The sequence below is a fragment of the Manacus vitellinus genome, unplaced genomic scaffold (assembly GCF_001715985.3).
Source record: "Manacus vitellinus isolate BGI_N305 unplaced genomic scaffold, ASM171598v3 scaffold_38_pilon, whole genome shotgun sequence".
Taxonomy (NCBI): Eukaryota; Metazoa; Chordata; class Aves; order Passeriformes; family Pipridae; genus Manacus; species Manacus vitellinus.
The window spans coordinates 6,161,255-6,174,270 of NW_021940526.1; the positions used below are offsets into that span (position 1 = coordinate 6,161,255).

Here is a 13,016-nt window from a genome sequence, read left to right on the forward strand (position 1 = left end):
GGCAGGTTGTAGAAGCACTTTGTGCCGTCAGTGCCCTGTGATGCTGGGTGCCAAGTCGTGCCGCGCCTTGGGATGCCGAGCTGGGAGCGCCGAGTGCCGCGAAGTTTTAATCTGGTTGTTGTCACAGGATCGTTGTGGGTGTCGATGTTTGCGGTGTTTTAGTGCTCGGGTGCTTTGAGGTGTTAATCGCCAAGTCGAGGAGTTTTCAGTTGCTCTGTTAATTAGTACTGCGCTGAATGGATCTTCAAGTTTGAACTCCTTTCAGAAGTAAAGAGCTGACCCCGAGAGGGAAAGTAACATCAGGGCTTGAAGTAGAAGTGAAAACTTCGGTATTGCTGATCCTCAGGAGTTTGTTTCTGTGCCGTGTCCATCCCTGACCTTTGTAGCCTGTACACTCCGGCATCCTGGGCACCTTTTGGCTTTAATTTGGAAAGTGGTGTAGAGCAAGTCCTGCAGCATTTTCACTCTCCCTTTTCAAACAGTAGTTCATACTAGTTAGAAAAGCCCTCAAAAACCGACCAAGCAAACCAAGAAGATACTCAGAGTTGTTGAAGTGTTTGTCAGCCTTTCTGCTTCTTATGCATTTCCTCAAAAAAAGGATTTGTTTGTTCATGTTTCTTCTAGAATTCTCAAGGTTTTAATACCTAGGTGTGTTTATTTTGAGTGGCAGCATTAAGTGCTCTGGGATGCTTTGAATCCCATGGGTTTTCCTTCCCATGAGTAACACTTTTTACTTTGATGGAGGCCAGTTCACCTTTTGCAAGCTCCACGTTGTCATTGATTGTCGTGGGGAGCTCACCCAGGTTACTCAGTGACTCACTGGGTTCAATTTTTGGCAATCTTTGATTTTTTTCACCTTTTAGTGCGATAGGAAAAGAGTAGTCAAGGTCAAGGTGAAACAGTAGTAATAAAGTCATTTCATACTAGCGATGCTAAAAACAGAGGTTGCTCTCTAAACTTGGAACTTAGAGATTTTCAGGGGGTGTTAATTCAGTGTATGGTTAGTCAGTGACAGGTGAACTCTCTTCTTTCCTCACGCATTTTGCTCACCTGCAGCACCTTATTGCTGTTAAGGAACAGAGACAGGACGAAAAATAAATCTGGGCTGTTCTGGGCTCTGTTGTTTTGGTTTTTTTTTTAAAACCCCGGGAGGGAGAAACCAAAGCTGGGTCAGCAGCCTCCTGAACACGCCGTGGTTTCGTGTGGCTGTTCGTGTGTTCCCACGTGAGGGGCTGTCCCTTGGTGCTGCCGTGACCCTCCCGTGGGGTCCCCCGCAGGTCAGGGCAGCCCCGGGGTGCTGTGCTGGGCAAGGGGGGCACGGGGTTAGTGGGCGGGCCAGCAGCCCTCGGAGCACACGTGAACCGTGAGGAATTAGGCAGCTCCTCCGCTGGCAGTGCCAGCGCGACTGCTCAGGCGCCGGGCAGCGCTCCGGGAGCGGGTCAGCCCGGTCAGATGCCGGGAGCAGGGAAGCTCCACGTATGCCCGGGATCCACTCGCATGCCCTTGGCACGGCTCCCTGTGATCCCCACCGGCTGGTCCATTTGTTTTAGGCCAGTTGGTCGGGGTGGTTTTTGTTGTTTTTTTGTTTTTTTTTTTTTTGAAAGTAGGCATTGGGCTGCAGCCTCCTAATAGCTTATGATGTTGGACATAATCCTGGGAAGTGGGGTTTTGTGCAGGGGCCAAAAGACTTTGGATGTTAGACCTACTTCCTAAAGCTCACACTATCACGAGGCAAAAAACGTTTGATGCAGCTTTGAACTTCTGGCTCTCAATCTTTGCTAAGTGCAGAGCTAGAAAAGGGTCCTTAAACTGAATTTTAATACCTCGTTTTGTGGCAAAGGGTATCTCAGTGTTTGGAATGGTTCTCCAGGGGTTTGAGCAGATGTCTGCAGGGATACATGACCAATTTAACTGAGCACTGCCTGGTGCTTGGGCAGGATTGTCTCAACATGTTTGCACGTTCCAAGTTAGGGTCAGAGCATCCTTTTCCTGGGTCAGTGTAAGTGCACAAAGATCCAGTGGCTAAGCAGGGTTGGGAAGTGAAGCCTTGAGCATCTCTGGAGTGTAACATCCCTTGTGTGTTCAGCACATCGGGTGTGCCTGGGGCAATATCTGTGGGCATCGTGTCCCGTGTCATCCACACCCCGCGGCCTCAGGGCTGGCACGTCTTGCCTGGTGCTCTGCAAGAGGGAGGAGGATTTTATTGCCTCTGTTTTTCAGATGAACACGTGCTGAGTTAGTTGTCTGCAGGGTCAGTCTGTGTGAGGAATTATTCTGTAGGGAAGGTGGATGCAGGAGGAGTTTGAAGGGTGGCATCTTGTCCCAGCCTTTCTAGAACGTGTGTGGTACTGGTTATATGGTAAATTCAGGATCTGCCCCGTTCCTTAGCACTGTCCTTCCTGCAGACTCACCCAGAGTGACGATTTTTCCATGGATCAGACAATCAGCTGGTGAAGCCCAGTGCTCCTTTAGTCCCACCTGCTTCTGATAACTTCATTGCCTCAGTGTACCACTTACTGTGGTGTTGCTTCAAATGTCTAAGCAATTAAATATTATCAGTTATTCTCCCTCGAAGGCCCCAGTTTTATTTTGACTTTGTACTGCTTTGTCAGTAAAAGGACACTGCTCTGTTAAATCTCTTTGTAAAACACATTTTGTGCACACTTATTGTTTCCTTGCCAGTAGTAATATTGAAAGGCTGCTTTATTACTTGAAATCTATCAAAAAATTCTGTTATTAGTGAAATATTTGGAAGATAGCAAGAGTGAGCCTCAGCATTGTGGTTAAAAGGACTTTGCAAAAAATTTAACTTTAGTGAGCGAGCAACATTTACTTGTACAAGTGAGTGCTGTGCTGCTAAACCACAGGGTGCCAGTCAATATTTATTACTCTTTGAGATGTTCACTTGCACAGAATTTTTTCCAAAGTGCTGTTGCAGCATTTCACTGCACTTTACCCAGATAGATCCAAACAATGGAATATTTAAAATTAGGGTGCATTGCGATACCAGACTTAATCATTAAGTACCATCGAGGAACAGATGGCAGGAGGGGACACAACTGGTTTGCAGTCTGCACAGATTTAAGCATGAGGCCATTAAGCTATCACATTCCCATTTCTGATAGATTTTGGTCAATGAAAAATGAAAGGCACATAATCCCTGATTATTTGGAGTCTCAATCCACGATCCATGACACTGGTAGTATTTCCAAATCACCCAGGTTCCCCCTGCAATGAGGAGTTTTTAAACTAATGCATCATTGGGAGGGGATGCTCCTGTCTGCTTTTGCTACCACTGAAATTAATGTCTCTTGTCAGAAGTAGGTTGCTCTTAAATGTAAAATTGCTGAAGGGGATCTTTCACCGCTCTGCTTCCTATCGACTTGTGCACAGATTTGCCCTATTTTGCTGGGCTGTTTGCCACTGAAGCAGTTTAGCATCTCCACCTCAGAAAAAGGAGCAGATCATGGCCTTAAAATTGGTTATAGTAGCCACCAGAATCTCAACTTTAAAACCAGCTTTTTAAAACCATATCTCTTACAAAGGCCTGTTTTGGAACCAGTTTATACTCCAAAATGGTTTCATTTGCCTCCTGTATTCCAGACAGCATGTACCAGTTTATTTCAGTGCTATTGGACCAAATGTATTCTAATAAAGAGAGCTGTTTAGCATTAAAAAAAATGTAATTATTATAAGCATTTTATTGGTCATAGAAATTAAACAATTCAATATACGAATAGAAGTAATCTATTAAAATCTTCAATGAATTTTCGAAAAATGTAAACTAGTTTATAGCTGTTCTTTTAAGCCATACAGGTTTGGGCAGTTTTATGTTTAGATTTTTTTATCTTTGTGCATGAAAAATATTTGCACCTCGTGTTTCATTAGTTATTTCGAATGCATGGTCAGAAAATCAGTCTGTCCTGGCTTGGACCAGTCTGGCAAAGTACAATTCTACAAAGAATATAGGATGGAAAATGTGGAGCCAACATCTTGCTGTGATATTTCCTCTTGAGAGGGACAGACTAAGACATCTTAGTCATGGCTAACATGTTAATTGAGAGTGTCAAAGACAACTCACATCCCTTGCTTGAGGAGTAATGAGACAATACAAACCTCTCGAACAAAAACGACCAAGAAATCTGCTACCTGTAGTGAGCTATTGAGGGTAGTGTTTAATTAAATTAGAAATGATTGGTGGAGATTAGCAGTGTTACTGGTATCCAAGCACCTTGGTTTTGTTGATCCTCAAAAGCAGGGGGTTCAACTTCTTGTCACCGTTTCCTGTTTTAAAGTTCTGCTGAAAAATGTGAAGGAAATTCAGAGTTTGGGGGGTTCTGTTGGACCCGTCGCTGTAATGTTTTGGAAAAAAATTAAAATTATTAAAATAAATTAAAACCTGTGCTCCAGGTTGTCCCAAGAGTGATCATCTGCCCTAGCATGACATTCTGATTTTAATTGTTGATCATCTGCCCTAGCAGAGCATCTTATAACTGGACTCTGAGTTTGGTCAAGATGCAGTTCCAGAGCACATCAGTGGCCCAAGTTTTCCCAGCAAAAAATTCACAATCTCAGTAAACAGTTTCCTGCAATTCATGCCAAAAAAAAAAGGATTTAAGAAAAAGAAAAAGTTGAATGCCTTCTGCCTAGGCCAGTCTAACTATTCCAGCAGAGCTTCTGAAATGGGAAAATGCAAAGCCTGGGCTTTGGTGACATTTGTGTTCTGAATTCCTGTGGTTGCACGCTGAGTTTTGTGTTGGTGCCCGAAATGAGAGCTGTGACAATATCCAGGAAGGTCCAGTGCCCTGTGCTTTGAGTGCTCTGCAGGGAGAGTCCTCTCCAACGTGGGGCTGCAGAAATGCCGCCGCCGAAGATGATGAAAAAGCCCCGAGATAATCCCGTAGTCATTAAGATTAAACATGAAGATTAAGGGCCCCAAATCGGCCTTTTGGAGATATGAATGTAGAAATAGGAGACTTCAGCTGATCTCTGTAGGTCAGCAGGGTTTATCGTGGATTTTCTCTTTGATTTTAACAAATTTGAATGAATTCAGCGTGGAAAGGAGTTCAGTTCTGTGCATCTGCAAAGAGGAGTTATTTTTAGCCCCTTCAGTTCCTCCTGCAGCCACAGGTTGGCTGAACTAATAAATCCAAGGTGACACCTCAGTCACACAGTTTGGGCTGATGTATTATTCTCAGATGTACTTTTAATTGTTTATAGTATTTTTAGGATCGTGGTGATGAGCATTTGGGAATGAGGCAATTACCCATGTCCTAATTTTCCTAGATTTATGTTCACATATACAAAAAAAGGGTGCTGTGCTTACTGCTTTTATTTCATAAATGGCTGTGTGTTGGTGGTGCATTTTATATACGACCCAACTTCCTTTCCCAGCACCGTTTTTCCTCTTATTTCTATATGTCCTTATGAGCCAGGAAATGCTGAGAGCAGTAAACTGAAGGAAAGACATCAATATATATCCTTTAAAAATTCTGGTGTGCTGGGAGTTGAGCAAGCTGTGAAAGGCAAATACAAAGTTTTGCCAGGGAGAGGTTGGTGCTTTCTGCTTGGAGCTCAGCAGCCCAGCCAGCTGCTCATTTAGCTGATAATAATGTCATTAAACTGCACAATAATGCCATTAAACAGCACAAGTTGTGTTGTGCAACTGCATCGAGTGTCTCTGTAAAAGGAACTTCACTTTGGCCATCCCTCAGGGATTGTTTAAAGCTTCAGGAGGGTGATGAGGGGTGCTTTGATTCTGTGTTGTTTGCCATGGAAAATCCCAAGGAAAGGTTGTCACAGTGTCCTGTGTGTGTTAATAACTCGCTGTGTCCTGAGGTATTGAAAAAGGGTGACTCATCTGCATTTCCTCAGGTCCTTTCTGCTTTGGGAAGGAAGGAGAGATTGATTTCCTCTCTGAAGCCAGAGAAAACTCTGGTGGTATGTGATAACACATGACAACATACCAGTCAATAACCCCTTTGTTGACAGGTCTCAATCATCTGTAAATATATTTAAAATAATTTAATATGTGTTAGCATGATGTATTTCATTTTGTGTTCTAAAAGCCAAAAATTATGTTGCTTCTTGTGCCTCATGATGGCAAAACAGCATTTTATAAGGTACACATAAAGTGTACCTTTAGCTTTATGGAGAGAGTTTCGAGATTCATGTTCAGTGTGTTCAGTTTATTCTCTTTTGTCCCTGTTTTCTCTTGCAGCAATCCAAAGTCTGCCAATCAGAGGATAAACAAAAAAGTCAACAATGATGCCTCGTTAAGGATTCAGAATTTGTCTATTTTGGTGAAACAAATCAAAACTTACTATCAGGTCAGTAATTGTTTCTTGTGTTGTGCTTTGCCTGGAATTATTGCTAAGTGTTCTTTTATAACCATGTCTTTGAATGTAAGAAAAATAAGATGAATATTTCGAGATACTTGTAGGAATGGTTGTTTATATATCTGGTCAAATGTTTTATCGTGTTTGATTTACAGCTGTAGTGGAAACACTTGTATGTGAATGATGATCTGTTAATGTAACAGATACTCTGTGTATTAAATTACTCCTGTAGTACAGTAAATACTGCTGGTTGATATTTGTGAGCTGCAGCAAGTTTTGTGCCTGTGAGGGAGATGATTACACGTGCATTTAACGTTACCAGCGGAGTTTCTGTAAGAAAAACGGGACAAAACACATTGGGTTTAGAATTAATTTGATTTTCAGCAGGACAAAACCTTTGCTCTGCCTCTCCCTGTGCATCCTGGCCTGGCCTGTGCTGATGTCTGTGCTCCTGCTGTGTACACATGGAGCGTGTGCTTTCCCAAACTGCCGAGTGCAGTGAGAATTCCCAGCTGTCGCTGCCGGGACGGGCCAGCGGACGTTATTCCAGCGCTTCCCGTCGTTCTGTCCTTGGCAGCCCCTGCACGTGGGTTTATGTGCTGCCTGCTATGACCCATATGCTTTTCCTTTTCCTAATGGAAGTGGTTTTCCACCAGGCATTAGTGCTCCACAACTGGTGCAGCAGAAGGCACAGGCACTGACGGGATTGATCTTTATTGGAATACAAAGCATTCCCTGTGCTCCACTGGCCTCGTGGTATCAGCCAGTCCCAGTGCTCCAGGACCAGGCAGAATTCCTGGCAGTTAGGTGAATGTTCAGGATTGGGAATGTTGCTCCAAACCTTTGTGAGAGAAAGAATTTATTATATCTTTTTTTTAAAGTTAAAAAAGCATTTTTATTGAAGAAATATTAAAACCACACCTTTGAAGATCGAACAACACTTTTAACTGTTTTACACTTTTTTCCCTCCTTTTCCCTCCTAAGTTTCTTGGACTTGTGAGGTGCCTCATGTGAGGGAACATGGAAACACTGCACAGCTTGTGTTTTAGCAGGAATAAGGATTTGTTTTGGGGATAAAGGGTGGGCTGGAGCCTTTGCTCCCCCTCCAGCTCAGAGCAGAGCCGGGCCTGTGTGGGAGAGGCAGCTCAGCAAACTCCAAGGAAGGGTCAGTTGAGTTCCTGTCACCTGTGAAATCCCCCCAGGCAGGAAATCCTGGGCTTGATGGATGCCCTGGAATCGAACTGAGAGGCCTCCCATAGCCTGGAGTGGGAGCTCTCACACCTGAGTGCTCCCAGTGTTCCCTGTGTCCACCTGAGATCCAAGAGCAGTGAACATGGAAAGCAGTGGCTGTGCTGAGATCTGCTATTTCTCCCTGCCTGGAATATTACAGCAGGAATCAGACATGGACATGGGGATTTTTAATTTTTAGCATTATGTTAACCTAACTCTTAAAGCTTCTTATTGTGAGCTTGTCTGTCTGAGTTTATTCCATGTGATTTTATAACATCTGTGGAAAATGCCCTCTCATTTTAGCAAACAATTGCATCAGTTTGTGCTTGTCAAAAAAAGCTGCTCTGGGAGGACATAACATGCACAGTTAAAATGGTATGTGTAAAGCTTTAGGAAAGGAAATACTCCTGAGCTCTAAAAGTTTGTACAAGCAAGGCAGAATTTTGTAAATGGGCTGAATTGATTTTTGCAGGTTAAACAAGAGTTAAAAAATCTGTGAGTTTTTTTCTAGAAGTTTTTTCTAGCCAGTTCAGGAGGACAGACAGGTTGGGAGCAGGGCTGGAGTTAATGCAGGGTGACAGAGGAGGTGGCACACACCTCTGGAGCGAGGCAGAGGTGTTGTAAGGAAACAGCTGATAGTGTCATTTTTTGGTTGGTGTTGTAAGGAAACAGGTGATAGTGTCATTTTTTGGTTACTGCTGCTCACACCCTGCCTCATGGTATGGTGTGATCAGCTTTATGACAGCAGCATGGAATTATTGGAGCTGTTATCAAAAAAGAAAAACCAACAAAAAAGCCACCAAGCCCCCAGTTTGTAGCAATATTTGGTTTTCTTTCATGGTAGCTATGGATATTTGTTGAATTCCTTGTGTTTTATCTGTTCTGTATAGATTTAAAACATCCTGTGGTGCCCTTCATATCTTCATTTCTTTGAAAATTGTCTTTATCAAGTGGATACTACAGCTTGGTTGAAATTCATGATCTTTGAGTAGGTCAAAGCTGCTTTCTCCCTCCTCATGATTTGTCTCAGGCATGTGCTGTGAAAGCACATACTTTTCAGTCTAGTATTAATCCATTCAGATATAACTTTTTATGTCCTGTATTAACTGGTGGGAACTTACAAGTACAGCTATAACTAATAATTTCTACAGGTGTTTTTGAAGGAATATTGGGCTTTTCTTAGGTTAGGTTTTTAGGTTGGAGTGTGACACCTCCATGTACCTTTCTTTGGCTGTTCTGGAACACATTGCCTTGGAGCAGGAACATTTTCTGTATTAATGACTCTGTCACTGTGGAAAAACAAAAAGCCTGGCTCCCGAGCTGCTGCTGGGATGGCATCTGCTGGGAATAAACATCTGGGAATAGGAGAAAGACTACTCTGCTTCAGGAGAATTAGGCTCTGTCTAGACTGAGGATTTGACCCGATTACAGCCGGTCCTGGCCAGGGCACCTCTCCATTGCTGGAATGTGGGGGACAGACAGGCAGAGCTGGTGGCTGCCACTTCCATCCAGTTCCATGGCATTGTGCAGGCAGGGGGTTGTGCCTTTATACTCACAGCTGCCCCAGTGTCACTGCACCAAAGCCCCCCGGGGATTTTCACATCCACCTTTTGGGGAAGCCAAAGAGAGTCATGGAGAAGAGAGGAAATTGATATTTTGCACCATAAATGCAGCTTAGAGCCAAGAAAATAAACATTTGTCGATAACTTACCTGGAGAAACACAAACATAATAATTTAAAGGGGTTTTGCTGCATTCTCACTGAGGATCTAGTGGGCTTAAGATCCATAAGCCAGCTCATTGCCACGAGAGGATTTTGCTGTGTGGAGATGACCGTGCAAACCAGTAAAACAGGGCCTTTGTAGCACTAACTCATAGCCTGTAAGTTTGTTTTTTTTTTAATTAGAGTCCAGATAATTAAGTGTTTAACATCTATGCATTAAGACCTGAAAAAATTCAAACTATTTATGTAACACTAGTGGTTGTTGGTATTTGATGTTTGCTTTCCTTCAATGCATGTGGTGTAAATGACATTGTAATTAACTTTTACAGGAGAACTTGCAGCAGCTCATCATGATGTCTTTGCCAAACGTGTTAATAATTGGCAAAAATCCCTTTTCTGGTAAGTTTCTTTTTGACTAAGATAAAAATGTGCACTGCTGTGATAATTTGTGTGAGTTCACTGGAAATAAAATTCATATAGGATCGAGCCTTTCGACAGAAAATTGTGTGAGTGCTTTGGCAAGTAAGTGGGTTAATAATGATTAGGAATGGTTTAATGATTTAATAATGGTTTTCTTTGTTCACACAAGGGGTCCACACTATGCAGAAATGTGATTTGTCCCTCTCTCAGGATTTATATTGGACCAGAGTTCATTTCCCAGCAACCAGTGAGCCACTGATAGCACAGAGTTTAAGTTTCCTGTACTCCCAGCTACTGCACTTCCAACTTCCTTCACCTGTGTCACCGCTGAGGAAATTCAGTGCATCTCACTTGATCCAGCTCCTAATCCCTGTTTTTCCTTCCCCCAGATCCTCTGCTTCTCTTGCATCCTTACCTGACAGTTATTGCTCTGACCTTCTTGCTTTCTCCCCCGAACTGACACTGTCTTCTCCATGCTCCCACCTTCTCTGCTTCCAGCTCTGAGAGTTGCAATTTTGAGCCCAGGACACTTAGCCTGTGTGGAGCCAGCTGACTGTCCACAGCCTCCTGGGAATCTCTGCACCATGCTCTCAATTCCAGAAGCACGGAGCAGACACACCTGGCCTGCATGGAGCCACTCTGGATGGGGCAGAGTTTATTTACTTGGGTCTAATGTGTCCCAGGTTCTCCTGATGTTCTGACACCTCAGCAGAGAGGTTAGGAACTCCTCTAACAGGCTGTGCAGCTTCCCCTGGCTTGTTTTATTTATTTGGGATGTCTCCTATCCATGCTTCCGTGTCTGTGACACCAGGGCTTTCTCATGAGCCAGAAGAACCATCTGTGTTTCCTCACTTTGCAATCCCAAGGTTCATAACCTTGGTATTTTCCATATCCCATCTGCACACATCCCATTTATGTAGATATCTTGCTTTTTAATTCTTTTTTACCTGCTGCTTTTGGATATTGCTGCTTTTGCTGCTGAGGTCACAGCCTTTTGAGTTTCTCTGTGTGTAGCTGCTGTCATATGCACAAGAAGTGGTGTCAATGTGGTCTCTTCTTTTCCAAGACAATGGAATGCACCATGCTTTCCTATTTCGATTCCAGACTTTCTTAAGGTTTTCGAAAGACTCCGTGGATTTAATGGAAAAAACAGATTCGAAAAAAAACCCCGGTCATTGAGTTTTTTAGTGATGTTTATTGTTCTCTTCGAGATACTGAGACAAAGTGTCTTGGTATTGTGTAGTATAAGATGAAATTTTATTAAAACCCCACAGAGATAAGACTGTATTTAGTTGTACACATAAAAAATCTATGCCTTGTCATTAATAAGGAGGTGTCTTTGTGTTTTGGGATCTCAGCCAAATCTGTGCAGCTTCTGTGGTTTGGCAGCTGGTGTGTGCATTGCTCTCCTGTGGGTTTGGGAGAAAATCAGGACTTCCCTGTAGCACAGCCCTCGTATTAAGAAAGAATTGTTATGTTTGGGCAACATTCTTGCAGGTGTTTCACATTCCTGCCCGAGTCCCTCATGGAGCTGGGTCTGAATCCAGAGATAGGCCTGTTCCTTTGGGGTCCCTCCTGAACCTTTTCCCCTTTGGAAGTCAGGCCTTGCTGTGTCAGCTTGAGAAGGATCTCGTTCCAAAATGGATTTTTAAGCTTTATTTGGTGTGCAAGTGCAGGGCTGTTAAACCCTTGGAGAGGCCTGCAGTGTAAATCTGATTGCCCCAAGGCAAGGCCTCACAGCAAAAGTCAAGGCTCTGATAATCACACGGATTTGCTCCACTAAAGCTTGGGCTGGAGCTGGGATTTTTCACAGGAATGTCTCCTGGTTTTTCCCCTTAAGGAATGATCAGTAGAGAAATAGCAGAAGATCGGGAATTGCAGGAGCAGATGAGATTTAAGGAAGAGAAACGTGTCTGGCTCCATGGGAGGCAGTTGGCTCAGCCAGGAAAATGCAGGTGGAATGCTGGGTTTGAGCTCTGACAAAACAGGTCATCAGGGACTTTATCAGGAAACATCTCAGCTGAGCTAATTGGCAGGAAGCCAGTTGGAGGAGAAAACTGGAGGAGAGGAGCTGCAGCCTGGAAATGGGAAATTAAATTACAGGGGGAAAGGGGAAAGGAGATAATGACAAGGAAAAAGGCCTTTAACAGGGGAAAGGGGAGATTAAAGCAAGGCCCTGTTTCTGAGAGAGCCATCCAGGAGAGGAGGGAAAGTCAGAGATGAGAGGGAGTATGAAAGTCAGGGATAAGAGTGAGCACAGGGAAGATTAAAGGGGAGCACAGGGTAGGGACAAAGTTCAAGCAGCGAGTTGGAGGGTGTAGAAGAGAATAATTATTTCTGTGTTTGTGGTGGAGGGAAAGGAAGCAAAACGTACAGGATGTTTGGCAGCAGAGGGAAGCTGAGGTTGGTCAGTATTTTGCAGTGTTCCATCAGGGAATGGGGGACAAAGACAAGGCAGCAACATTCAGGTGGGTGTTTAAAAGCCAGGAGATGGGGAGTGAAGAGGAGTTCAGGGCTTGCTTAAAAAATAAAAAAGTGTGATTAATTTATTGGGATAAAAGAATGTAGGATGTGAGCTGTTGGGATGGATTCCTCCTGTTCCAGTATTCCAGTTAACCCTCATTGAGACAGGCAGCCAGGTGGAATTCCCCTTCTTCAGCCAAAGTGGCTTCTGGTAAAACACACTCATTGATGTTTTTTCTGGTTCTACCTAAAAGGCTTCCCAGCTCGAGACTTTGGGATGCAGGAAGTGTATAAATGATAAAAAAATCTCCCATTTGAGTTCATGTTCTTCGTAACTTCCCTTGAAAAAAACCTAACATTCCATGTTCATTGGGATTATCCCCATAATTTAGCTCCCTCTGAAAGAAGTGGGCTGAGTCAATGCCTGAGCTATTTTGCCCTCCTCGAAGGCTTTGCTTCATGGCATTTATATTCTAGATATAGATTGTTATTTCTATATTTAGTAGCAAGACGGGGACATTCTGAATGTGAAAAGTAAGAAACGTTTTTTACTAATCTGTAAACAGAGTTCTTTCACTTAAGCTTCTTTAGGAGATTAAGATGCTTAAGGCCAGATTTGGAAATACATTTTGATTTTTTTTGATGTGCAGATGAATATCTAATGCAGCTTTGGGGAAGAATTTAAGTGAACTTGTCACCTAACTCTGCCAGCTCGGGGGTGGCAGGGAATTTAAACACTGGTGGAACTTCTCTGGAGGTGCCTGAGGTGACCACTGAAAACTTGATTGTAGGTCTCCAGAGTGCTCCTAAAAACGTCCCTCTGAAGTTTTGCTGTTCCAAGGG

At 43.4% G+C, this 13,016-nt stretch overlaps 1 protein-coding gene across 1 annotated transcript in view; it reads left to right on the plus strand.

Annotated features, from left to right (window-relative positions):
* The window catches only part of CCDC88A (coiled-coil domain containing 88A), a 63,409-nt gene that overhangs the window by 7,876 nt on the left and 42,517 nt on the right, over positions 1-13,016 (plus strand). Inside the window, exons 3-4 of the mRNA XM_029961643.1 lie at positions 6,221-6,329; positions 9,620-9,689. Of these exons, the coding sequence (XP_029817503.1) occupies positions 6,221-6,329; positions 9,620-9,689 (179 nt within the window). The remainder of the gene's footprint in view (positions 1-6,220; positions 6,330-9,619; positions 9,690-13,016) is intronic.